This window comes from Epinephelus fuscoguttatus, linkage group LG9, assembly GCF_011397635.1.
Source record: "Epinephelus fuscoguttatus linkage group LG9, E.fuscoguttatus.final_Chr_v1".
NCBI classification, from domain to species: domain Eukaryota; kingdom Metazoa; phylum Chordata; class Actinopteri; order Perciformes; family Serranidae; genus Epinephelus; species Epinephelus fuscoguttatus.
This window is the reverse complement of record NC_064760.1, coordinates 10,957,746-10,985,043: the sequence shown is the minus strand read 5'-3', so window position 1 is coordinate 10,985,043 and position 27,298 is coordinate 10,957,746. Positions and strand designations below refer to the sequence as shown.

The following is a 27,298-nucleotide window of genomic DNA, read 5'->3' as shown; positions in this document are numbered from 1 at the left end:
ATCAATACAGATACAAATCAGAGCATAACTCAAGTGGGCATATTTTTAAGAAAAGCCTGTGAATTTAAGATTGTAAAATGTGAATTTTATTGTTTTTTTTATGATGCTACTTTCATGGATACTTTAAATCTGGAGTGCTCTTGGTATTAACCTTCAAATGTTATAATAGATGGACTAAATAAATGCATAAATAAGTCAATAAATAATGAAAAGATAAATAACCATCAAACTAAACAAAATAAATACAGAAATATTCATGTATATATTTTTTGTTTAACTGTACACTACAGCTCCAACACTTAATCGATCAGTTGTCAACTACTAAATTAATGGCAAACTGATTTGATAATTGATTAATTACTTTGAGTAATATTTTAAAGAAAAGGTCAGAATAAAAAAAAAAAGAAAATTCTGATTCCAACTCCCTTCATTTTTTTAATTCTGTTTTTTGTGGACAAAAAAAATTAAATAAATAAATAAAACATTTGAGGACGCCATTTTTGGCTTTGAAAAACACTGACCAGTATTTTTATACATTTTATAGACCAAAGAACTAACTTATTAATCAAGAGAATATTTGACAGATGACTTGATAATGAAAATAATCGTCAGATGCAGCCCTACTATACACAGCCTGACAGCTGTTGTGTTTTTGTTGGCATTATTAGGAAATGCCCCTAAGAAACAAAGGTTAAATAACTACTTTCACCCCAAAAATATGCAGAAGAGGTGAGAGCACAACCCTGGCAGCCTCCGCCAATAAGGCAGGGAACCTGTATGTAGCCTGTTTGCTGAGCTCCAGGGCAAAAACAATGTTGACAAGCATTCACTGCTGCTTGCTAAGCTCACCACCTCCAGTGCTCGCTAATAATTTAAGGCGACTCAGGTGAACATATCAACAGTTCTGGCCTTCCTCTGTTCTTTCATTTATACTATGGTGGCCGAACAACAAGGGAACACAGTTCAGTGACGTTTTAGGAAGAGAATCTAAGCCTCTTCAATCCCCAGTCAAGATTTTACCCTTGAAATGTTATATTTTAAACTTTTCTGTGTAAAGGAAATGGCGCACTGCAGGCTCCATTCTGTGTACAAGTCTCCATCAACATCTTTCACCTTATTAACTCAGGCAAATATTAGAGACTATTTGATACAGCAGAAGTAAATTGAGATCGAAACCCTTTGATTTGTGGCATTGTTTGAGCTAGATGAAACGCTCTCATGACGAAAACTCCCTGAAATCCCGACTGAAGTCAAGGCCTTTTAATGAAACATTTATCCGTGTGTGTACAAAAAGACTCTTACACACTTCCACTGCCAATGAAAAGATCCAGCTGTGTAATTTGCGGTTAAAATTTGCTTTTCATTGCGTGTGGTATAAAGGAAACTGGAGTAACATGATTATAACAATACATTTTTGCACATATTTGCGTCATTATACTTTGTCACTCAAGTGGACTGTTTAAAAGTGTTGAGTTTAGATTGGTGCAGTTTCACTTTGGTTTTATGATTTATGCACTACTCCAGTCTGTAGCATAAAAACTGCTCCATAATAGAGTGTTTGAAATGGTTTTATTGTTTAGGTGTAACTCGATTCATAGCATTCTGCAATCCAGCACTTTTGGGCTCAGTGATTCGCTGAAGGACACATTGGAAACAAAGTACAAAAGACCTTTTTCAAACCCACTATTTAGAGGAAAGACAAGCAAGCGTGACATAAGATGATCCTACGAGTGTGACGACAAGCAGAACAGAGACGTTCTCTACATTCAGATGAGACCGCGACAGAACAATCACCTTGACATCCAACTTTTTGATTGCAAACATCCAACACAGAGGAGCGCAAAAAGGTCAAAGCCACAGCACCATGACAATAGATATAACAAATATTCCTGTGTCCCAAGATAGGGGAGAGAAAGGAGATTGTGAAAGGGAGAAGACATGAAACCAAACAGATTGGTGGGTTGGTGCTAGTCTGGGGACAACGTCTGAAAACCCAGCGGCACTCCAGGAGAGGAGAGAAAATCTATTTTAGCCAATATGAAGCAAAATAAAAAAAGACCTAGATACTACAGTGTATACCGACTTCTCAACTTCTGTCTGACTTCTGAAAATATATGATATTTTTACTTTACATTTACACTTAACTTGCAATAAGGGCAAAAAAATAACCTATAGTTTACAGATGTTCCATTATACAAGCAGTCCTTGTAATGTGTCTTTTCCTATATGTCTTGCTTCCCCCCCCCCACACACACACCTCAGGAGACTGCAGATTGATCTGGGTTTAGAAAAACATCGATGCTTGCTGAGGAGATACCAGTAATACATGTAATTATGAGCAACACAATTGGAGCAACATGCTAATCCGTGTTTCTTCCATTGATATTCATAGAGTATAAAATGGCTTCCTGACTATTTCCGTATTGCATGGTAATACAATCACTCAATTAGGCTGTGTGATGAAGTGAAATGAGCCATTTTCTCTTGAGGACGGTAAATAGTGGCCCTTGTAATTGACAACTGCAGAGTAATTCCTAATCGTAATAACATGTCCTGCAGTCTGGCACCCCGCGAGTGATTAGACTGAGCCAAGTACGGGCTAAGACAGTGCTGCCACTCGGCAGGACTGGGTGAAACTTAAGTTGGAGAGGAAAATGTTGATGCTCAATGATTAGGTGACAGAAAATAGATGTTGGATGGAGTTAATAGCTTTTTACGGTGGAGCTGCATCTCTGCAGTCTATGTTACACTAACCCTGACAGATTAACCCAAATACTCATTTATGCAAAAGTGTCCACTTGAAAGTGGACTTTTTTTTTATTAGAAATTATAGGCACAATATTGAAGGCTGAGTGTCATACTTTGGACTGAAGCTGAAATAATCATGTGATTAATCCATTACTGAGAGTACAGAAAATAATCGCTAACTATTTTTTTAAATGGATTAGTCATTTAAAGGATACTTCAACTGCAAAATGAAAACTTTGTTTTTCTTGTACGCCTCCACAGTAAACAGAGAATCCAGGGATGGCATCATTCTTTCTGAACTGAAGTAATCAGGGTCCACATTTAACGACAGCAAAACTACAGCTAAACATCTGTTTACAAACTCTCACACAACTCCTGCAATGTAATCCAAGTCTTACTTATCCAGTCATATGCTCAGTACTTCCCAAACACATGCATGTTGAGAAAAATGTTTAGCTTTAAAGCATGTCAGTACAGATACTCTCACACATGGATGTGTAGTGTGCTTAGACAAGGTGCCCAGGCACATGGTGTGTGCGCTCCTTGTTAAATTAGGGTTGCAGCAGTATACCGATTTTGAGGTATGCCCTTGTATGACAATTGATGGTTATCACACTGTGAACCTTTCTTCGTCTACAGTATTAAGACGGAATTCAACTGGATGGAGAATCTTACCTGCCTGTGCAGTTACACACACTTCAACCACAAAATGGTGTCTAGTTTCAATTAATATAAACAGTCTGTTGAACCAAAAGAAAAACATTTTAAGGCTCATTGTAACTGATAATGACAAAAGTAATTTTTATAATACCACTGACCATGGAGCCATGGTATTTTCCAAGATGGTTATTGTACCATACAGATCTCATATTGTTGCAACCCTGGTGTAAATGTTTTATTTTTTAATAGTTTAGGAAAAATGCATGTGTTTGGGAAGTACTGAGCGTATGCCTGGATAAAACAGACTTGGATTACACTGCATGAGTTGTATTAGAGTTTGTAAACAGATGTTTTGATATAGTTTTGCTGCTGTTAAAAGTGGATGCTGGTTATTTTAATTTGTGAATAATGTGCGCTTTATTTGGATTTTTCGCTCACCTGAATTCAAGGTAATAGTTGGTGAAAATTGATATACGAATGATCATTTTGTGGGTGAATTTTTCCTTTTAGTCACTGTTGATGCAAAAAAAGCCAAATAAAAATAGTTGGTTCCAGTTTCTTAAATGTGAGGATATGCTGTTTTTCCTGTTTTATATCACAGCCAATCTAATATCTGAGGGTTTTGGACTGTTGGTCAGACAGAACAAGACATTTAAAGGCATAACCTTGGGCAGTGAGAAGTTGTAATTTTGTACAGTTTTCTGATCCAAATAGACTAAACGATCCATCATATTCCAAAAAGACAGCTTAATCGCAAATGCACAAACAACCTTGAACCCTCAGAAAAGAGACTAAAATGTAATACTTTTTATCTGTAATGTTGATGTCACACAGTACCCAAATACTGTATTAAAAAATAATTTTGAAAAATTACCTTACATCAAGCCTTAATCATCATCAGATAAGTTATGCCATTTATTTAGGATAATAAATGCATTAATCACCCAATATTTCTACACCAACATACATGCCTTCATACTGATTTTATTACAGTGGTATAAAATCTATTTTTACCATATAAGAGGGATATAGTACTTTCAAGAAAAGCTGTTTTCCCTTATTATTATGCTAATTTATTCCGTAAGACACTCCAAAGTCTAATCAGATCACCCACTCTGCAGGGGGTATAGCTGTGGTGTGAGTCCAAAGTTTTTCACCATGTGTTCTTGTTGTGTTAATGTGCTCACAAGAACATGTCTGCACGCAGACGTACTCCACTGAAAAGACAGAAGGACATCCCACACATACACTGAATCATGGAGCAGAGCTGTATGAAGGATAAATCACGATATCGCTGGTCAGGTTGTCATTTGCTGTGATGAAGGTTCAAATGTCAGTGACCTTCGCTCTGCACAGAAACAGGGCAGTGACCTCGTCCAGGCCTTTCCAAACTACTCAGAAATAGAAACCAGAAATCTTTTCGCAACCCTGATGAGCACAACACCTGCGATGACACCTCGGCACGTCACCGCCGACTCCAAAATCCCCTGTCACCCCAAGCACTAACAATGTGAGCACTTAACCGGTGACAGCGGCAGCAAGCAGGGAAGTGATGACAATAAATGATGGCAATCAAAGCGCGCCTCCTCTTTTGACGAGGCACGAGATGAAGCTCAGACACCTTCCCGGCTCCTATTAACAAATGATGAAACTGTTTTCTCTGCCAGTCTTGGAGTGTTCTTCAAAAAACATCACAGATGGCCAGCCCTTTTGACCAGGAAAAAAACTCTGTGATGTTATTTATTCTTTTTGTGGTCGGCTTGTGCCATATTGAATTATGAAAGTGGCAAGGGAGGATTTCTGCCTGCAACGATCAATAGGCTGATTCCACTGTCACAATACAAGGCGCAGATCTGAGACAGGAGTTTGACAGATGGCGTGTCACCTTCGTCAGCGTGACGTCCCGCGTGCACGTGTTCGAGCATGCGTGTGTGTAAATGTCTGCACTTTTGCTTGATTTTCCTTATCTTCGAGAGATACAGTGTGAGAAACAAAGTGAGATATGCGAGTGTGTACAGGCACATGTGTGTATGTGAGACAGGAGAGAGATGCAGAGTGAGAGAACACGGATACGTGCACACAGAGAGGCATGTTAGAGGGTGTCTGATACGCTTTCATACTCCCACCCAAAAAGCCTTTGGTGCTTGCTGTGCTACAGCACACTTTGCTGTGACTCCTCTACTGATTTAATTAACCTTTTACTGGCACTGTTCACACAATGAAACTGTGAGCTATAGTAAAATGTGTACTGCAATGTAGACCTGTGACTTAGACAAATTGAAATGATTTTCCAATGCATCCCCTCGTAAACAGGCCTGGATATGAATGTGGCTGTAAAGACTGGAAGGGAGTGCTACAGCCACACTGGCCATCCTCCATGAAAACATCAAAGGGAACACACTTTTTTCCTCAGAAATTATTTTGGACAGAAGGTGCAGGCCAGAGCAAGTGATGCCGCTTTAACAAAGGCTGACAGGCATCGCAGTGGAGGTCCCTTTCTCCTAACCAGGGGTCAGCAGACGCCAAGCCCCTCCACCAAACGATAAACCCCATGTGTGACGGTTTATACAGCCGAGGAGGGCTGTCACGATGTGCTGCAGTGCTGTAGCCGCAGTACCTAACAAGTCGGCGCGCTCTTTTTCACACCCTATTAGGAATACAACTCAACTGGGCCATGCTATGTTTCTGTTTCGTGCAGTCATTCATGTTTTATGAGGGGTATAATATTGATTCTGAAGGCAGCACAGTCAACATTAGGGTAGGAGAAAAAACAAAAACACCTCTCTCCATGTTCAGTTTTACACAGCAGCTACACATTGACCTGCTGGCCTGAAATATGAATATTCATATCACGATAACGCTTAAACCTAAACTATAGTCATTTAATATTTAAACATTAAAAATGCATTGCAGGAAAGGACCATAGTGGCATGGTGACTGCAGAATGGCGGCCCCCATTGGAAGCGTCTACCCCACAGTTGGCTTTGTTCACAAAGTGATATGTTTTTTTGTTTTTGTTTTTTTAAAATATGAGGGCATTTTCTCTCCTCATATAAAATTTATTGTCTTCAGTGTTTGTTACCAGAACTGGCAGCAGTGCTAAAGATGAGTTCACATGTATTTTGAGGCTTTTAATCTTACAATAAAAAGTCATTTTTAAACTATAATGGTTTAACATAACTGCATTCCATCTATTACAGAGCATGTGAAGAATTTGATTTTTACAATGAGAGCAAAAGTGCATGTGTAGTTCCATAATCTAGTTTCCATTTTCCAAGACATTCAAACAAATTTCCCACATTTCACTGACAGCTGCTTGGCTGCGTGGGACTGAAATACCCAAGGACGTCTAGTGACCCACATTCTAACCCATGCAGCACAAAATAATGCTTTAGCAAAGACCGAGGTCACCTTATTTCCATCTGTAATTAGTGTTTGAAAAGCAGCTCATTTCTGTCCTCCTCAGCCCATCATTAAAAATACAGGAACATTTCAAATACGTTTTCTCCATTGAATTTGCTAAATTATAAAAAGGTTACAAATTATTTAATAAACGAAGAAAAACTAAGTGGGGCACCAGTGATTTCAATACATTTTATAGCTCCATATGCAACGCACATAATGCAGATGTAATTAATGGATTACATGAGGTTGCTACTGTTGCTATGGGAATGACGCTTTAACTTATTTTACTCCTCATCATCTGTAGTTAACCTGCTGCTGAAAATATTCTGACTGACTAAAAACTTCAAGCAAACTCTTTGAAGCTGTGTTTTTTTTTTTTTTTTAAATCAGGGTGCCACTTATAGCAGAGTTACGGTCCCTGCAGACGTGAACACTATACAGCTGGTACATGTCTCAACGTTAACGTAACACGAGACAGTAAGTGAGCATATGTAAGTGCATACATAGAAGCGTGTGCATGTCTGCGTGGGTGTGTGTTTGTGTATGGCGAGCTATCACTGTCAGGTATAGGGGAACAAGGAATTAATTCCTGCATGACAGTAGAGAGCAACGATAGTTCATTATTTTAACTCATGAACAAGTTTACTAGTGTAAGCAAAGGGATATTTAAAAGAAAAAAATGAGTTATAGATATTAGATTATATTTTAAATCACTTTTCCACAGAGTGTTACGTGCTTCATGTTCTTGTTATTATAAAAGAAAATAAATTATAAAGTAATATATGTTTTCAAGGCTCTGTTTGCTTCTTCGCTTAAAAGCAAGCTACGCTGGTCATGTAGTAAATGTGATGGTGTCATCTATTGAGATATACAAAGGACTGCTTAGGATCACATGGACGTTCTTACAACTAGAAAACCAATAAAACGGACACTTAAATCAATCAATTTTTTTTTCAAGGCATTCTATCACTGGCAGGGGATTATCTTAAGTGTAAAATCAATGAAAGCTGCTTAACAGATTTTTTCATTTTTCCATTTTTTCCTACTTCTTCATTAAAAAAAATCTGATATAAATGGTCATGTTATGAGCCACTATAATGCAATTAAAGGCTTGGCGTTTAACAAAAAACACAACGCAAGAGAAGTAGAAAATGTGGATATCAAACATTCTTAAAAGTTGACACATGGTCTTAAAAATCATTGACTGCCCAGAGCCTAACTGACAGCTCTTTCACTGGCTGGGTCCTCTTCATTGCAGAAAAATTGAAAAATATACTTCAGCTAATGTTTTGATGCCAGAATACAAATGCACCACTTCAGAAAACAACCGCTCTTATTCTGTCTCTGCGGCTGCACTCAGCAGATCATTTAAAGCTGCAGATCGACAAGATGACCACTCCGGTTTCATTTCTAAAAAAAGGTGGACCTCTTATTCTTGAATCACCAAGGTTAACATTTGCAGATGCCGCGCTCTGCGAATGTGCTGAGGCTTTCGGTACTTGTCTGTGTCGAACACTCTGTAGAACAGAGCAAATTAGAATGAAATATTGAGTTCATTTATGAATAAGTGGGGCTGAACGGCCCCTTGTCGGAGCTTCTGCATGCATATTCAGTTGATGGAAACCTCTGGATGGGTCATTTCTCTTAGCTGCTTCATTAAATAGTGAAAGTCAAAAGTGCAATGCCTCCTGACAAAAAAAAGGAGAGACCAAGATCTATAGAGGTGGAACAGTGGGCAAGGTTTTTCTTTGCTTCGGCTCAAAATCCAGATGATGACAAGGGACTCCAAAAATAGTCGAACAAAGAAAAAAAAAAAAGAGTAGGAATTTTAAATTACACTCACATTGTCCTTCCTACTGTGCATTTTCAGCATATTAAAATGAAGCACAGTTAAAAGAACAGAAAAGAGCAAACATGCACTTCAATAAATTAGTTCTTAGATGTTTTTGCTTTTGTGAGATTAAAAAGGCACGGCACCTGGGATAAAGATCTAGCAGGTATTGTTTATTTTCCCCCTATAATGAAACTAATTGAAACAATAGCGAATTAGATAAAGTCTCAGTGGGACGTTGTACTAACTAGAGCCAATCAGCAGCAGCTTCTTGAGACGTTTCCAAAAGAAACTCCAGAGGAGGTATGCCAGAGGGGCGTACTGTAGGGTGGTGTGTGTATGTGTGCTCGTGCAGTTTAAGTGGTGGGGAGCAGGTGCAATCGAAGCTCAATAGAGAACCTATTGAAGCTCGACTCTGCGTTGTCTTGCAGAATGAAGCGGTGACTGGCGATATGGTTTCGTGCTTGGCATGTACAGCAACAAATATGACTGGAGTCGAGCACTAAGGAGGTGAGGGGTCATGTTTACCGGCACCTCTGCGGTTAGGCCGAGCTTTTAGTGACTCATAAACGTATACAGTGTATCTGGCCAAAGCAAAGGCCAGACACTGGAACAAATACATGGGTTTGGATTCTGATGGCATTTTGAAAAGGTAAAAGACTTACTCAGCTCCCCCCCGGAGACAAGCTCACTATGATGAATACTGCCATTAAGAAAATGACTTGTCTCAAATGTCAGACTGTAGCCAATGTTTTCAGAATAAAAATTGATAGCGCACGAACACAGGACATTTTCCCCCCTTTCTTTCACCCTTCTCTTTAATGTTCTTGCCAGGAAAGTGTAATCAACCCTAATTATTTTAACTGCCTGCCACTCTTTGAGATCATCGGTTTCTTAAAATAATTAGAGCTTTACATTCAATGTGTTTTAATGGTGATGGCTCACACTATGATGATGATGAATGATGTACAATGTCAGGAGCACTCAACGTCAGAGAAGAAAGCTTTCGACGACAACATATGAAGCTGAGAGGATAAATTCAATGACAGGAGGGAAATATTGCAGACTTAAAGCATAGCATGAAAAGATGCGATGCATTTAAATATAAAAAAAGAATGCTTTAGGAAGAAATAGTGCTGAAAAACATCCGTAAATGCCATTTTAAAGTACATTACAAGAGACATGAAAGGATTTTTGGACTTTGAGGAAGTAAACAAGCAAGATAACATTAAGAAATGTTTCAAAAAGCGTAAACGTAACAACAATACAGATATGCAGCTGCCTTACATGCATTGCCGCCATTTGACGCAACAAAGATTTGCCCTCTTCAAACAGAGAACCTCAATCCTCTGTCTCAGGTTTCCAGCATGATCAAATTTGCACTTCAAACCATTGTACCCATTTAATCAGCCATTGTGCATGCCCAGTCAACCACTGCAGAATTTCCAAGCAAAATCTCAGGCTGAGGCACACAAAGCTATCTTTGATTATACGCTAGCCCATGGGGAAACTTTATCAAACTCCTTTGCTTCCTGCGGAGAAGGACCAGGTGACTAGGAACTGCTCAATCGGAAGGCCAAATTCTTTTCCGCATGCGGCGAGGAATCACGCCTTTGATCCAAAGAAAGGCAGCCGCAAACGCCTCTCCAGATACCAGCCCTGCCAATCGCGCTTGCACTTCCTTCCACCAATCAGGACCTCGGCTCCGGCGCCAACCATAATCCAACCTACTGCTGCTTTGTCTACATACTGATTTATCCCCTTTCAAAAGCCTGATCTGCAAACAAATACGCGTTTTAGGATAAAAGAATAAAAAGTGTGCCCTACTCACCCATCTCATTGTCCGATTTATTGTCCATTTCCGTGTCAGTGAGTGTAAGCGCCGAGTTAGAGCGGCTGGAGAGGCATGAATCCTGCCCAGACTTTGCCCCCGTTCCCCAAAGAGTCATGGTACGTTCCGGTGATACAGGTTCATGGTTTTCCGTAGCAGTCGGTCCTCTGGAGTAGCTGCTGAGCGGGTGGGAGAGGCCCGTCTCAGGGCAGAGTGCCAAGCCTCTGCGGGCTGGTGGCTCACAGATTCCAAGTTGCCTCAGCGAAAACGTCTGCCCTGTGAATGACAGAAGTTGTAAAGTTAACAAACCAATCAACAACACGGTTAATGGCCGAGAGCAGGGCTGCTTAAAAAAAAAACACTTAACCTAAGAGCAGGGTGGAAGGGGAGGGGTAATTGTTGAATTAAAGTCTTAACAACGTCCTCCCACGCTCATCAACTTATCAAGATGCTCAGAAGCATTTTCTTCACTGCAGCTAAAACTAGATTTTGTAATAAGGTGAGCATTTTAACATGACCTACTTTGATTAAACATTCAAACCCAAAAACAAATCAAGTAAAATCAAGCTTCTTGTGCTCATCTGCACGTATGAAAAATGAAGAAAAAAAAAACATTTATTATTTATTGCTTTTAGAAACTGTTCCAGACACACAGGCTGTTTTCACAATAGGAATTACTCGAGGCTCTGGTGTTCACTGCAAATAAAATAATAGCCTGCAAAGCCTTCAAAGACACCGCAGCATCTCAGCAGAAATGAATTAATTAAATTTAAGTCACAGGAATATTGCCAGTAAACAAAAATACCTCATGTTGACCTCATTAGAGAGCTCTAGGGAAATATTCTTAATGTTTGACTCACTGCATGTCTGTCATTTAAAACCTATATCTTGTCATCCATGTGTAATGTTGTTCGCCATCTGGTTGTATGACACCGATAGCCCAGGTCATAAATGATTACTCACGTGATCAACCTGATATTATTTTAGCAAAAACCATTCATTTTATATTTTTATTTAAATGTTTTTTAGATGTAAATGTCATCAGGTAAGCTCACCTGGAAGCAAAGATGTTTAAAAATTATTTAAAATCATTGGTGCTGCAATGTTGCTACTCAATAATGATCTTTAACATTTCAAGGTCAAACGTGTCAACACTGAAAAAACACTAAAAATAAATATGGCACAATGTAAAATAAATTTAAAAAATGTTGAGTATGTCGAGTATGAGATCACAGAGTGAGTTGTGCGTTTTTTATTTCCCCTCGTAATATCTCTTTATGATGTATTTTGTGTTGTTGGAGATGGTGCAGAAAAATCCTTTCAAAGTAAGTGTGCCATGTCTGAAAATGTCTGAAAATGTTAAAACGCTCCAGAAAACAGATTTCCCCACATTAAAATCCATATCATTTAAAACGATCATTAGATAAAGACATTTTCATACACCATCACACACACACAGCACAATGAGCAGATATAGTATCTACACTCATTTACACAAAATATGTTCTTTTTCTTCCACCACTAGATGAATAACATTAAATCTGACATTTGCTGTGATGATGGAGGAAACAGTCGTCTACATTAAATGGCCAGATTTTTAAAAAGAAATAAAGAAAAATAGCATTCTTCCCACAACTTCATCATAATCCCATTAATTCTGAAATGGGCACCAATTAGCAGCGAGAAAATGTAAGGGAGTAATGGACAGATTTTCTAATTGCAATCTTATGAGCCAAAGGAGTGCCATAAAATAGAATAAACTGCTCAAACTTTTTTAATTACAGAAATTAGAGCAGTTTCCAGCAGCCAATTAAAGGACAGGGTTATTTACTGAGCATTTTTCCTTATTATTTTAACATAGTCCTGCACAGTAGGAACATTTTATAAGGTCAGAGTGGCCCACTCTATCCCACCCCATGTGAGTGTTCTCTGAAAGTTTGGGGAAAATAAAAGTAAATTGTGCTTTTGTTTGATATCATCTAATTGTGTTTACCGCTGTCTAGCATCCTGGCATCATGTTGTTATTTCTTGTCAAACTTGCAGAGAATTAGTGGAGGTTAAAACTGCAATATTTAGTAAACACAACAAACAACAAAATCCCTGCGTCCATGGTCTTTTACTAATGACGTTTCCCACTGTTAAACATCAGTAAATGAACGTGGATACAAGGATTTTGTTGTTTGGCATATTTAAACTGGGATCTCATATTTATCTTCACATTTCCTTTTCAGGACTGGAGATAAAAACTGTGCGTTGCTAAATTAATACAGACATTTTTAACGACTTATCACAGTTTTGCAGCCAAGATCACCGAGCTGATGATGTGGGTTTTAAAGTTAAACGTAATTGTCTTCTACTTATCCGTGTCAGCCTCAGTAACCACACTACTTAGCTCACATTATAGACACTCGTCTGACAAATACTGAGAAATCAGAGTAAACATTTGCTCTTGCTAACCTGGCCTGCTGTACTCTGCACTTTCCTTGTGGACCATCTCCTTGACTCTGCCTCCAAACAGCATTCGTGAAGGGTCATGGTCAAAGGCCTGGAGGGTTTCACTGGAGCTGTAGGATTTCTGAGTGGGTACGCGGCAGGCTCCCTCCTCGCGGTCGGCCGAGGAGGCGGTATAACGGCGTTCCCGATCCTTGTCTCTCTCGCAGTATCTCTCTCGGTCTCTCTGGCTCTTGGACAGCGAGCAGAAAGGCCGCTGCTCCCTCACCCGTTCCATGCTGCCTGCATGCTGGGTATCCAACTCCCTCCCCTTCACCCTCTCCTGAGAGACTCGCCACTGGATTATTTTGCTCGTTTCTCCCCCTCCTCTTCCTCCTCCAGTTGTGATTCTGGACCGATGTGGCCCCCAAACTCCCCTCCCCACTTTTTAACCTCTGTCGATCTGTTCTTCAGTCCATTCAGGCTTCCACCCGCTCTACCTGGAGAAGGAGAGACAGAGAAGAGGAAAGGAAGCAAGGAGCTCAGATAACACTAATCCATCTGCTTCATCTTCAAAAGTACACACTTATCCCCTTCTCACTGCCCCACCCCCACCGCTACTTCACCACCCCTGAAACCTCACCCGTGAACCCCTGTCATACATGACTTCCTCTCTTAAAAGAAGATCACCTCCTCATTCTGCCTGCTCCGGCCTTCAAAATCAAGTTCATTTTCACTGCACCTATTATAAAAACTAGCCACATTTTTCACATCAAGCAAAAGCAGTTTTTTTTTCCAGAACTAGTGGCAGTTTCACACAATAATATTTTTATTAGTGAAAAACCTTATTCCCATGACGACGGTTCAAAATTAACATCCACCGAGTGTCATACGCTGGTTAAATGACGGATTAATCAATACATCACACATCACGGTGGCAAGTGACTTTTTGACACATCATGCTTTAATTTTTAATTTACACTGTAACTCATGGAGAATTATAATTCTGACCCAGGATATGCACGTTAACCCAGTGTCAGATTCTATACACAGAATAGCAATGACAACAAGTGAGATGGCATAGCTCAATGAAAAATGCATATCTGCCATTTATATAAATGTTTTTAGCCTGTGGCATAGGGAAAGAAATTAAAGGGATGCTCTGTATAAATTATGACAGACACTATTCGTCTCAGTCTCATATGTGCTGATATGTCTGAAATTCTGCATCTACCCCACGACAATACAGGTGAATGGAATTTCATTTGAGGCACTCATAGCATTGAAAAATTAGGTAAGTAAAATACAGTTTTTTTTTGTAACTTGGGTGAACAGACTCTTTAAACTGTACCGTTAAATAAATAAATATATAAATAAATATGAACTCTGAGTTAATATACCTATTTCTGTATAAAAAGGCATACCTATACAGTAAAAGTATATCGACAACAATACAGTGGAGGTTAATGGTACTTCATTTGCGGTGTTCAAATAATTTAAACACTAAATAAGAAAAAATGTTTTGTAATTTGGGTGAACTGACTCTTTAAACTGTACCTCTCGCAGAAAACACATGTTCTCAGTGTCTAGTTTTTACTAAATAAAAATCTCGTGAGTTAATGAACATATGAAAAATGCACACATATAGAGAATACATCAGTGGGTAAGCAGCCTGGGGCAATTGAGAATAAAAAGGGTCAGGTCACCAAAAGCATTCAAAAAAAATACAAACATCTATATTTTTTTTTTCCTCACATATTGCACCTCTATTGCTACAGTATCTAGCTACATAGGGAGTTTGGTTTAGCCTGCCCATATCCCCATACAGTGGAGGTGAATGGAATTTAATTTAAAGTACTTAAATCACTATTAAATCGTTTTTTTGCAGTTTGGGTGGACTGACTCTTTAAACTGTCCCTCTTGCAGAACACACATGATCCCAATGTTTAATTTTAGACTCATAAAAATAGCTCTGCTGTGTTAATAAACACATTTCTATGAAAAACATGCATACATACACAGTTTATGTTTGCAGTCAAGGAGCCTTGGGCAGTTGAGACTAAAATGAAAAGGGATGGTACACCGAAAATAATAACAACAACAACAAACATGTTTTCCTCACATACTGCTCTACTATTGGTGCAGGATGTAATGTCGCTGCACAGAGACTTTGGTTTTGCTTGCCCATATCCTAATAGAGTGGCGGTAAATGGAACGAGCGTAGCCCTCAACACAATGAAAAAATGCTTTCAAAAAAATTCAAATGCATTTTTCCACAAATGATATTTACCGACCTCATTGTCAGGGCTATAATCACCGATGTACAATTGAGGGGGACTGGGGGGAGGGGGGAGGGTATTCCCCAACTTGACAGCTGCACTGACCTTTTTCGGGCATTTTGAAACACATATCTTTAATCCCGGGTTCTCAATGTTTTTATGACTGAGTGCCTTTTCAGGGCGCCTGCATATGACAAGTGAACACACTATGACTTTTTAAAAAACATATACCATGGCTTTTTATGTCATACTAACACTTAATATAAACTCTTACAGTCTATAGTTTTCCACTTTAAAACATTTGACAGTAATGAAATAGAGCGACTACACAGTGTTTGACATTGACTGTATCTAACAACATAAACAGAATCGGCAGTAATAATAAAGGCAATTTGTTATGTTTATTTATGATTGCATTTGCGAATGATTATTTCAGACGGCGGTGTGTGGTTGCCTGTTGTATCATGGCAATTTCTTTATATTTGTGCCTCCCCAGTATATATTAAAATTATTGCTTAGCTCTTTGTGATCAGTCTTTACTTTATAACAATATAATTCCTATGAAAACTACTGTGTGTGTTCAGGGGATGATCCAACATAAAGGAAACAAAACTAGCTTCAGAAGTAAGTAAACTTTTTTTTTTTTTTCAATTGCCTGAACTGACCCTTCAAACTACTTCATACCTCAATTAAAATTTTATGCTTAACCGATTATACTATATGTGAGTATGCATGTTAACCACAACCCTACATCTGCATGATACAACAGTGAAAAGAACAGCAATATGACATGTAGCTATCAAAAATGCAAACCTGTATTACTTCTTGATTTAACAGTCCATGGCAGCAAAATAATCCAATGTCACACACTGCCCATGACCCAGCTATGTATCCCAACCTCTCTGTATGCACTGAGCATGTGCATCACATTACACAAAAACCTAATTTGACCCTGTGCATGCAAACATTACATAGATCAGTATTAAAATCTTTAGCTTGTTGAAAATTCAAAGACGACACTCTCACAGGTGGAGACAGTGCTTGAAAATGTGGACAAGGGGGATGAGAATGTGACTAATCCGCAAAAAACCCTTGAGTGGAATGTGGATGGGAGCCCCGGTGTGTCAGAAGTGTTTATTACCAGCCATTTTCCACTGCCTCCTGACGCGCGCACACACACACACACACTCACACTTGCCACACACCACACTTTCATTTCTCTCTTGGCTGAGCTGTAAGACTAGAGTATCAGACTCCTTCTTTCCCCAAATGAGATCTACTTCGTTTCACATCAAGCATCAAAACCTTCCAATGAAACCAGGATAGCGTACTGTCGCGCTGCAAGAAAGTACAGACCCCAGAGAGACTTTCCCCAAAAACTGAAGCAGTCGCTGGTGGAGTACAGGATGCGGGGATAATGAAAATTGTGAGCTGTTCCAGGCCTCTTCAACCTATTTTTTTCTCCCCTTCTCTCAGAGTTGCTGGATATCATTCTGTTCCCCCGATGGGCTGAGATGCAATCAGTGACACACTCTCTTGTAACCCTGACACTCAACTCTCAACACTACCCCACACACACGCTTGTTTTTACGATGCCACAGGACATCTCACTCACATCTCATCACTTTCAGGAAATTGTACACACCCGTCCAGATTGGCAGATTAATGTACAGGATGAGTGCAAGCAGACACGCCCAGGAGCCTCCCTGATTACGACCCCCCTCTTCTTTATGGACTTGTAAAGAGATTCGCCGTCTGAAAAACAGCTAATGCTACAAGTCGTACCTGCTGAGCTGCAAGCCCCCCACTATAGGAGGAATTGGATTTGTGTCCTAATCAGCTATAAGCCCTTGAGTGGCCAGGCATGTCCCCGTATAAACATTTATGCTTTACTCCGAGGACCTGGAGGTGCCATCTTTTTCACAGCTCGTCAAAGTGTCCTGCCTGTGCACAGGCGGTGCACATGGGGACAGTATCAGGATACAAGGGAGACATTCATGGTAGTTTAAATTATGAACAAAAGGTCACAGAGGCTCTTGGGGGGGATTCTATTGTGCTTCTGCAGGCTTTAAGTTTCAAAGGTTTTAACTAGAGTATGAACTTAAGACTACTTTACGCAGGCGAGAATAAAAGCCAGTCTGTCTTGCCTTGATTATGCAAAATGTGCCTCTAGTTACTGAGAGTACGCACTAATGCACAATCTGTAAAAAGGGACAGGAGTGCGGAAAAGTCAAACTAATGTGAAGATGTGTCTGATTAAGAAATTTTTGAAGATAAAATCATGAATTCTTTAGAAAACCTGTGTTCCTTCTTTTTTTTTTTTTTTTACTTTTCTGGTATCGCTCACTCCTATACTCCCTTTTACCTTTGATCATGCAGTTGAATCAGGACAGTCAGTCACCCATGACCACTCAGTGGAACAGTCGACACTGCAAAATTAGTGTCACACAGAGATCCTCTGGCGAGCCAGTGAGGCACGGAAAAAGACAGTTCATGATCTACGCTGCGCGGCTCCACACGTCCCAACGACTCCCATGCCGGTTGAGTACAGTCCCCCTGACGCCTGCTACTGTCCTACACCTCTGCACTTCTTTGAAGCATAAACCATAAACCATCTGTATAATACGGTGTGAAGAAATGGTGTCCAAGTCAATTGGCTCTTCAGGGCAGTTGGAGAGGTTTCAAGGATCGAAGTGAGATTTACTTGTTTCATGTCTGACATTCAGTTATTCATCAAAGAGGGGAGCGGGTGGGTTCTGTGCTTCCAACTGGGGATTTGGAAAGGATGACCAAAGGGGAGAGCACCATAAGATGTCCTGGAACCAGTAAGTTGTTTTATACAAAATTAATTAAATAAGCAACATACATACTGTATGTTATTCATCAAAAGCGCAAAAGGAATTTCTGATGCTTCAAGCAGAGATGGCCATTAAGGAGAGCAACACTCAAGGCTGGGCTGATCAGTTGATTAGTGCTGAAACAAGTAATCAATTAATTGATACCCAATTGACAGAAAATAAATCCTCAACAACTGAGGAAATGTTAAGTTATTCATCAAGGACAAAGTTGTAGCTTCCTCACTGTGAGGACTGGCTGCTTTTCTCAGTTTTAAACAACTTGCTAATTAAATATCTTTGAGCAACACAAGCAATCTGACGATGTCACCTCAGGATCTGGGAACATGTGATGGGCTAGTTTCTGACGAGAAAGATTACTTTTAAAAACAAAATTAGCGACAAAATTAAAATAATCATCATCTGCAGTCCTACAATTTAACACCCCGACATCAGAGAAATAATCAGTGTTGATAATTATCATTTAAAGACCCTGAACACTTGGCGACAAATCTCAACTATTTCTCCGTGACTTTAAATACTTATGACTAAATAATCAATAAAAGGATCCTCTTAATTTCTGAGAGGGGACGTTTTATATCTTGTGTACACAAGAGAATTATCTTGTGATCACAACATAAACAAATATGACTTCTCGGGACATCAGCGGCTCTGTGACAATCAAAAATTAAAAATATAAATATCTTTTTTCTTTCTATGTAACACCCCAAAATTAAATCCGCTTCATCAAATCAGATTTAACTGATAGTGACCAAACTACCAATCAATGATTCACATGTTGCTAAATTCTAATTGGTCCGCAGGTATACATGACATCATGCTTTTTTCAACTTAGCCCCGCCCACTTCAAACCAGATAGAGGAGCACAGGGAGAAAAAAAGAAATACAGAAATCTCTGATGTGAAATAAGCGACACTGTCGAAACTTCAGCGGGAAATAGTGTGTTCATATAGAAAACCATGAGTCATAGTAAGAAGTTGATTGACAAAAATATGTTTTCAGGGTCTTTACAGTCATTTATCAAGCAAACATTTTCAGTTTCCAGCTTCTACACTGCGATTATTAACTTTTTACATATTATAATGTACTGAACACCAATTTTTAAAGTCATTTATGAACATCATTTATTTTACTATTTAATGACCCTTAAAAAACAATTCACCCCACAAAAAAAATCCACAATGACAATCCGTTTTCTCAGAGCCCTTTTCCCAAGATATCTTGGAACTGATAAAGAGTTTTATGCAAAAATAAACCTAAAAACAAATACAATGGCTGAAAGTGAGTTGGCACACACTCCTAACTACGGCAACCAAAGTGTTTTGCTAATCCGAAGTAGCCGTCGCTGACTGGAATGCTGAAATGGCAACTCTTCACTAAGCCTTTGTTCGGTAATTATATTTCCGTGGGGCTGCTGTACAAATCAGCTCAGATCTCCCTGTCGGTGACCTCTGTAAATAACGGTAATAAAGAGCGTACTTGTCGTTGCCGTTGTGTCCCTCCAAGACAATCCACCTGTCACCAAGTGGCCTGGCCCGTCCCCCTGCCTCCCCCCCTTCCTCATCTTGTTGTTGGCCATTTGCCGGAGCACAGATCAGACGGCTCTCAGCCATGGGGAGTGGTGAGAGTGGTTGATGGAGCTGGTGAAGATCAGGGCTGGCTCCCTTTAACACAGCCAGCACCTCCAACAATAGCCGCCTCTGACAGCTTTGCATAATTCATCTTGTCGAGTCTCTCTCTCCCTTTCCTCCTTGACGCTCCTCTCTCCCTTCTCCTTTTTCAGTTTCTCTTCAGTTCTTCTTCATTTTTTTTTCCCCCTTTCCTTTTTCTTTTTTTCGTGCCTCCCGGCGCTTGGAGAAGGGGAGAGGGAGAACCAGGGCAGTGTTCCATCAGATGCTGCCTGTTTCCCCCTGACACCAGTGATTTTGGAGACACAGAAGTGTTTGTCTGCAGCACGTTGCCCAGACTCTGTGAATTCTGGATGCCATCTGAACCAGATTGTGTTCGTTCTTTATCGAGGCTCAATGCCTAAATCCCTCGCTGCAACATGAAGTGTGGAACTATTACCTAAAAATACATGACAATCAGAGTCAAGATGATCAATGTCTGAGTAGCTGATCCCTCTGTATGCGAGTTTCTAGGGAGATCTGGTCAAATACTACTCCAATGTTGTTCAACTGAGCTGCATGGTCTTATAACATTATAACATGGATAGACTTTTTAATATTTTTTTTTTTTTTTTTTGTAGCTTACTATTAGGACTGAGCTGTATAAATCACGATACATTATATACATCACACTATTCTAAAATGTCCTCTAATCTACTGTAGACTATTAAAATACTAAACTACCAAATAAATTACTGTTACAATAAAGTTAATTAAGGTATTGTTATAATAAAGTACTATTGTAATAAATTGAAATAAAGTATTGTTACAATAACAATAAATGCAATACTATTAGAAAATGGTTAAACAAAATATGGTTACAATAGAGTTAAATAGGGTACTGTTATGATACAGATAAATGGTATTAAAACCCACACACTAGATCTTTAAATAAAGTACTGTTATAATAAAGCTAAATAAAGTATTGTTTCAGGGTGTGCCATTATCGTCTCGTTCACGATAATACCAGTATAATTTTTTATATCATATGATAAATTCACATTGTGACATGTTGACGTCTGTTACCCACGGCAACAACACGCATTGCTTAAAAGCAAAGTTATCACTGACTCCACGCTTCAGTAGCGTGGAATAAACCGTGGCGTCCTGAATGTTTTATGAACAACCCCGGACTTCTCAGACTCTTTTAGTGACTTATCACTTAGAGGGAACTCAGTCAGCGGCTCCTCTGGCAGCAGCATAGCGTCTCTCCCTCTCCTCTCTCACTGTTCGCACACGGAGTCGGTGTTGTCAAGTGGTTCTGTCATAAACCTTTGGCAATGTAAACCTACGTGTCACTCGCGGCTCGACCAAAAACTTCATAAATGTGAATGTGCGATAGTTGTGGTATCATAACAGCCTGTCACAGGTTACAGCATGATGATTAGAGGAGAAATGGCAGAGCATAAAGGTCCAGGTGGAAAAAAACACAACAACTCAATCATTTAGGATTTTACTAAAAGAAGGAAATCACCTGTTGATTTATATACACACACATATATATATATATATATATATATATATATATATATATATATATATATATGTGGATCCCAGGGTACATTTTTTATATTTGGGAGCTGTTTAAATGTGTAATTTGTGGTGGATTTTATTTTGTTGAACTATCAACATTGTATACAGAATCTGAATCTCACTCTGATCATTTTTGTTTGTTTTTACTGAATATTTCACTATATTATATATATATAGTATATATATATATATCACTTATTTTGTTGCAATTTTATGTTCTTAAAAAATAGAATTATTTTTCACTAATTTGTCATGTTGTCAAGAATATCGTTATCACAAAAATACCCTGAAATATCGTTATATATATCAAAACAGAACCACAGATGCTTTTACCCTGCTCATTGACTTTTTGTCTGTGAATTTGAAACAGCCTGTCAATAGTTAGCTGTTAGCAGTTAGAATGAATTTAAACCGTTACAGCTGCGCCATTAAACATGAGTATTTATTCACTGTGAGCTAGAAACAAACTAAAAGCTCTCCAGTTCATATATTAATAATATTTGAAGTCGCACTGGTGCTCCATGGTCACAAAATGTAACTAAATAGTCACGGTCTGAGCCCTGCAGATACAAAAACTCACGCCTTGCCTACCCACCGAGTATAACCCAGTAGAGAGTGGTCTGGACGGGCGGGGGAGTGCATGTGACGGATCATGTTAAAGTCTTTTTTTTCCTGCTGTGTCTGTGAGAGGGGGAGAGCCATAGGAGAGAGCAAGAGAACTGAAACACCAAAGCGAGCCACATTATGTTGGCTTAAAAAAAATAATGTGACAATTTATACTCGATGCTTGCCATATAGTCATTTTATATGTTCCATGTGGGACAAGCTGCAAGACAGCGAGTATAATCGATATTTCACCCACCCCCCTCATGCATAGAATCATTTTGATTACTATAATTTCAGGTTTCCTCTAATCTTTAAATATGAGCAGTCATTGTCCATATCAGAGACTTCCTGGTGAGGAGACAGAGAAAGAAACAGAGGGGGAAAAGAGCAAACAATATCATGACAGCGTTTACTGGCAATTAAATTCCAGTGGCAGCTATGTCCTTAGCATACTTGGTGACGGATGAGCTTACACCACTCAGTGCGACTCTGAGGAAAGATGATGAAATCCTGCTCCATCCTAAGTCTCTTGTCTCAGTGTATGATGCAGAATATTCACAAGTGGGGTAAAGCGATGCGAATCTCTGATACAGCCACTTCAGATTATTCCACGCACATGGAGCTTGAGGCTTCATCCCTCATAGTTTTAACACATTTAGAAGACAAACAAAGCAACTGTGACTATGAAAAAACACAAATCACCAAAAAAGATGAGCTTCATTCAGAGCTTCTTTTTTTTCCCCTAACTTTTCTTGTCTGTCACTGGTAAATCATAGCGGTCAACGTCTAATCCTCCTAAGCATTTTATTGTTTGCTTTTTTTTTTGTCTGTGAACTAAATAATAAGAAAAGGCATCTGCCAGCGCCAGGATGCAACATAATAAGCTGAGCAGGGATGTTTACAAATCCCCCAAATAACCCTTCACCAGTGACAGTATGAGTTATATATTCATTGAATCTTTAGTGGGAAAACCGCAAGCACAGCCAAATTCATTTTTTAAAATGTAATTGCTAGGTGTGGACAATCGGAATATAAAAAGAGCAGGGCTTTTTTTTTCTTCTGCAGTATCTCCCTCCATCTCAAATGGTAATAGCAGGTTATTCAGTGCATTCATACATACAAGCTCCAGCGTTTATCTGTATCCAAGACTACTAGTATTGAACCCAGCTCTTATCAAAATAGGCGCTGCCTTCCATATCACACACCCAATTACACCAGACGGTCTTAATTCAATGGGCCACAGTTTGCTATTCTCTCAAATTGGCATCACTGCAGTGTTATTTCACATGGGGGAGCTAAGGAAGTAATGATGTTCATGTACATTCGCTTAATTGAGAATCTTGCAAGACGGTGTCAACAATTGCCATCTAATGCTCACTCATAATGAATTGACTCCATGGTGTGCAAAAATAAAATCAACTCCGCAGACCTGTGGCAATTTACAGACAAATCCATGATCGACCCATTGTTACGGAAATAAATTAAATTGCGGCGATACCGCAGCTGCATTGTAATGAAGCTACAGAGCAATCACAATGCCACCGAGGGTGATTGAATGAATGAAATTCACATCATAACTGTCCACAACATACCTGGTAAACAAAAGAATAAATAACAACTACTGCCGGTGTCTTATTTATTTAGATCAACGGGGATGCTTTTTTAATTACAAATCCTCAATCAAATATCGGTCTTGCTTGACGGTCTAATCTGGACATCTGGAGACGTTATTGTAGCAGTACTCTACCCCGTCAACACAGCACTCAGAGAGTGGCTAAAAATCATTACTCAAACTACATTTGAGATGCTGGGAGCATACAAACCTGGCTACCAGATAAAGATTCAAACGCAGAGAGATATTCAAAAGTGCTGACATTGGGTGTCATTCAAATGCATCTCACATGATGATGTACAACAAACTGGCCCTCCCTATTTTAGCACGACCAGGGGGAGACGGCATATACACAGCACTCACATAATAGTGGCAAACAACTGAGGAGTATGAGTGGAAGCTTCAATACTGCAATGGAAATGCAATACTGGTGCTGCCTGGGACTGCTGGAAAATATCAAACCTGACCAAATAGAGACTTTAACCTTCTGTTGCACTTGTGCATCTACATAACTGTTACACAAGAAATCTAAATACTCACTTCAATGATATAAAATTAGAAGAAATACAAATTACACTGCAATTTTTGCACTTTACAGAGAATAATATATTGGGTGCGCTTTCTCTTTAGGCATTAGGCATACAGTGTCACATAAAAAAAACACTATACATAAAGAAACTGGAGGGTTTTATTCTCTAGTTGTCAGCATTTTAAGGAGTATGTAGGTCATGATGGCACACTATCAGAATACTGAGAGACTGCAAGCCTTATTAAAGAAACATCAATCTGAAAATTCACCAACATTGCACTGGTCTCTCCACTTCTAGGGGTGAAACTTGGAGAGTCTGCCCCGTAGCGATTGGCTGAGACCAACTTCTGAATGCACACCGCTCTCCACTGGAAGTCAAAGATTGCTGACCTGTATACCATTACACTGACTCCGAGGCGCCAGTTTTACACTCTTCAATGGTCTGATATTCAATATTTTCTTCCTCTTCACCCTGCTGACAATAAAAAGACAGAGAAAGTGTTGCTGACTGGCTCCCCACATGAAACCAGCGCCACATGTCCACATCATCGCTCTTCGTCACCCGCCGGACCCGTGGCTTTCAGCATCACAGAGGTCGCGTCAACAGAATTATTGAGGCCATCAAGCGGTTCCATCGACGGGCATAGCTGACGCCTAACTTCCCACTGGGCTGTCCAGAGGCCACAAAAGACCAGCCCTGAAGCCCTTGTCAGGTTAAAGCTATTCCGAGCAACCTCCTCCAGAGCTAGCATTGCTTTTTGTAGTTGTAGGAAAACTGTAAAAGAAATCCATCTCAAGAATTTTGGCACCATGAAGAGCAGAAAAAGAAAGTTTTTAGTATGGAAAAAATGAAACTACTTCATAATTTAACTACGGCTGACCCCTGAAAGTCAAAGATTCGGATCATCAGTCAGAGACCCCTCAGTCGACTGAATCTTCAAGTCCACCAGTCATTTTTTTGTGTTCTTTTGTTTTTGTTTTTTTTTGTTTATCAGTGCGCAGTGTACTTTTGGGGACGTTTCGGTCTCCAGATTTAGCTGCAGGGTGAGTACTACTCGCTTTCACACTGCTCTCTGGTAAAGGCACCTGTGTACTTAGACCCAGCGAGAGTGAGTTAGACGGAGGCAGCTGCCTGGAGGAAGAGAGGCTTTGCCCGGTCAGGCTCCGAGATAACATTATCGTCTGCCTTCGCTCAGAAGTAGTGAATTTACAGCTCACAGCAACTTAATATGCGACAGCCTCTGGCTTTTGTGTGATATCTTGTGTCTGTGAAAAACATTGTTGTGCATTTCCAATCTGTCGCTAGCATAGTTAGCCTGCATTAGCTCTAGGGCTACCATTTTTTTGGCATGGATGCTTCAGTGTGAAATATCTGCAATTAATCAAAACTTTGAGAGGACATTCTTTGAAACACCAATTTTCATTTGATGCACCTAATATAACGTGACAATATGCCACTTTGTTCGCATCCAGGTCCCTGGTAACATTAACCATAATAGCTAGAAAATAGAATACTTTTCAAGACAGTTAACCTGTTACTTACTTACACTTTACAGGCGATTTACTAAACTGGTTGTAGTTTTGTGATATATCAATTTCCTTTGGCATATCTAGCACTCGACTTTCTGACGGTCATCTTTGTAAATTTTGAAACTATTCTAGATGCTTGACTTTTTCAAACATCTTGCTAGCTTATGTGTAAGCCTGTCACGGGTGGTCAAACTGTTGTAGTCACAAAACCAGGTCTATCTCTAAGTTTAAATGTCCTTGTCTGAGAATACCTCATCATTAATGCTGATGTATAATTAATGTCCTGAACGTCCTGCTAAACCCTGTTCAAACTCTCAAATTATATGGAAAAAAGTAGTGAATAGTTTGATATTGAACAGCCGAATCTGTTTAAACTGACATAATTTCGAGGCGATCACAGCCCTAAATCTAACGTGAGCTGGACAAGCATGATGATGACTTATAAGGCAAATCTGTTCGGGCTGTAGTTCGTGACAGAAGGTCTGTGCCTTGTAATGTCCTTTAAATATGTAACGTTTCCTGACTTTGAATATAATGTCTGTATTTCACAAACGCTGAACCTATAAACCGCACAGGTAGTCACTCAGGGCAATTTTCACAAGCAGAGAGCACAATGCATTTCGATTTTGTTCTCCCTATGACAGAAACTAAGCACATTTCTGTTTGGCTCTCCCCGCCAGGCTCAGCCCGCTGCACTCAGGGAGAGTTGCACTGTTAGAAAGTCGGGCCCACTCCTCAATCTTGCCACTTGGTCTTGGCCCAGAAGGTTCACTAGAGCATGCTGAGCCATAAATGTTAATCTGTAGGTTACAACAGAGTGAAGCAGTGCTGACTCCCATAGCTGGACCAGCAGGACAGCATCCTGTGGTTAATCGCAGGTGGCTTTCATCTCAGGCTACTTTGGCCAGCGGTAAATTCTCAAAACAAAACCAAGAGCTGTCATGCATTGAGTCTTCGCTTTTCTTGATTTAAGCTAAAGAAAGGCTTCCACAGTTAACAGGGGCCGGCTGTTTTGTCCGTGAACCCCCACCGTACATCACCACGAAAACATTTTCACATATGCTATTTGCACAATGAGATGCAGGAATCAATTTATGTTATGCACAACACATTAGGTCATGCAGTGAGTCTACAATAGCCATGAGGCGAGTACAGTAGCTGTTCCCTTGAGAACGCCGCTCTCTCCTTTCAAATCAAAATGCAATGGCAGGTATCACATTATCCACAGCAAATATTCGAGATGGAAAATACTATGTAAATCCATCTTTAGGTTAATAGAAATCGCTATTTATATTCGTAAGCATTACTTAAGCTCTTTGAGGCAGCCATATTTTAATTTAATAAAAGATGTTTATGAATTGGGGGAAAGAATACAAATCTGTTATATATCAAAACACACTGACACGACTTCAAAGACAACATAAAGCACATAAAGTCCTAAAACCGCTCGCATCCATACCATGTTTTTTTTTTCTCTCATGCAGCATACAATGTAGTTAAGGACCACAGTGGTAATGCATCAAGTGCTGTCACTAAATATCCCTACTCTAAGCACATTTCAAGAGCACGCAATCCCCTCCCCCCAAATCCTCGGGTGACTTTCAGCAATAATTTGGCAACTTGCAGGAAAAACATTTTTTTTTTTTTCCCAGGCTAAACTTTGCCGCAAGTGTCACATCGCTGTGCCAAACCCAAATAATCCTCGGATTTAAGGTCATTAAAAGCAAATATGCAAGTCTGTTCGCCCGATGGAGCCTTCGCCTTCCTGGTTTCTTTAAAGTG

The 27,298-nt window shown here is 39.6% G+C and overlaps 1 protein-coding gene across 3 annotated transcripts in view; it reads right to left on the bottom strand.

The window, feature by feature from the left end:
- The window catches only part of si:dkey-237h12.3 (teneurin-3), a 191,238-nt gene that overhangs the window by 160,165 nt on the left and 3,775 nt on the right, over nt 1-27,298 (bottom strand). For all 3 annotated transcript variants that reach the window (XM_049585086.1, XM_049585088.1, XM_049585087.1), the window contains exons 2-3: nt 12,933-13,405; nt 10,476-10,751 (exon numbers count right to left, since the gene is read on the bottom strand). In XM_049585086.1, coding sequence (XP_049441043.1) covers nt 10,476-10,751; nt 12,933-13,203 — 547 coding nt within the window. In that variant the 5' untranslated portion in view covers nt 13,204-13,405. The remainder of the gene's footprint in view (nt 1-10,475; nt 10,752-12,932; nt 13,406-27,298) is intronic.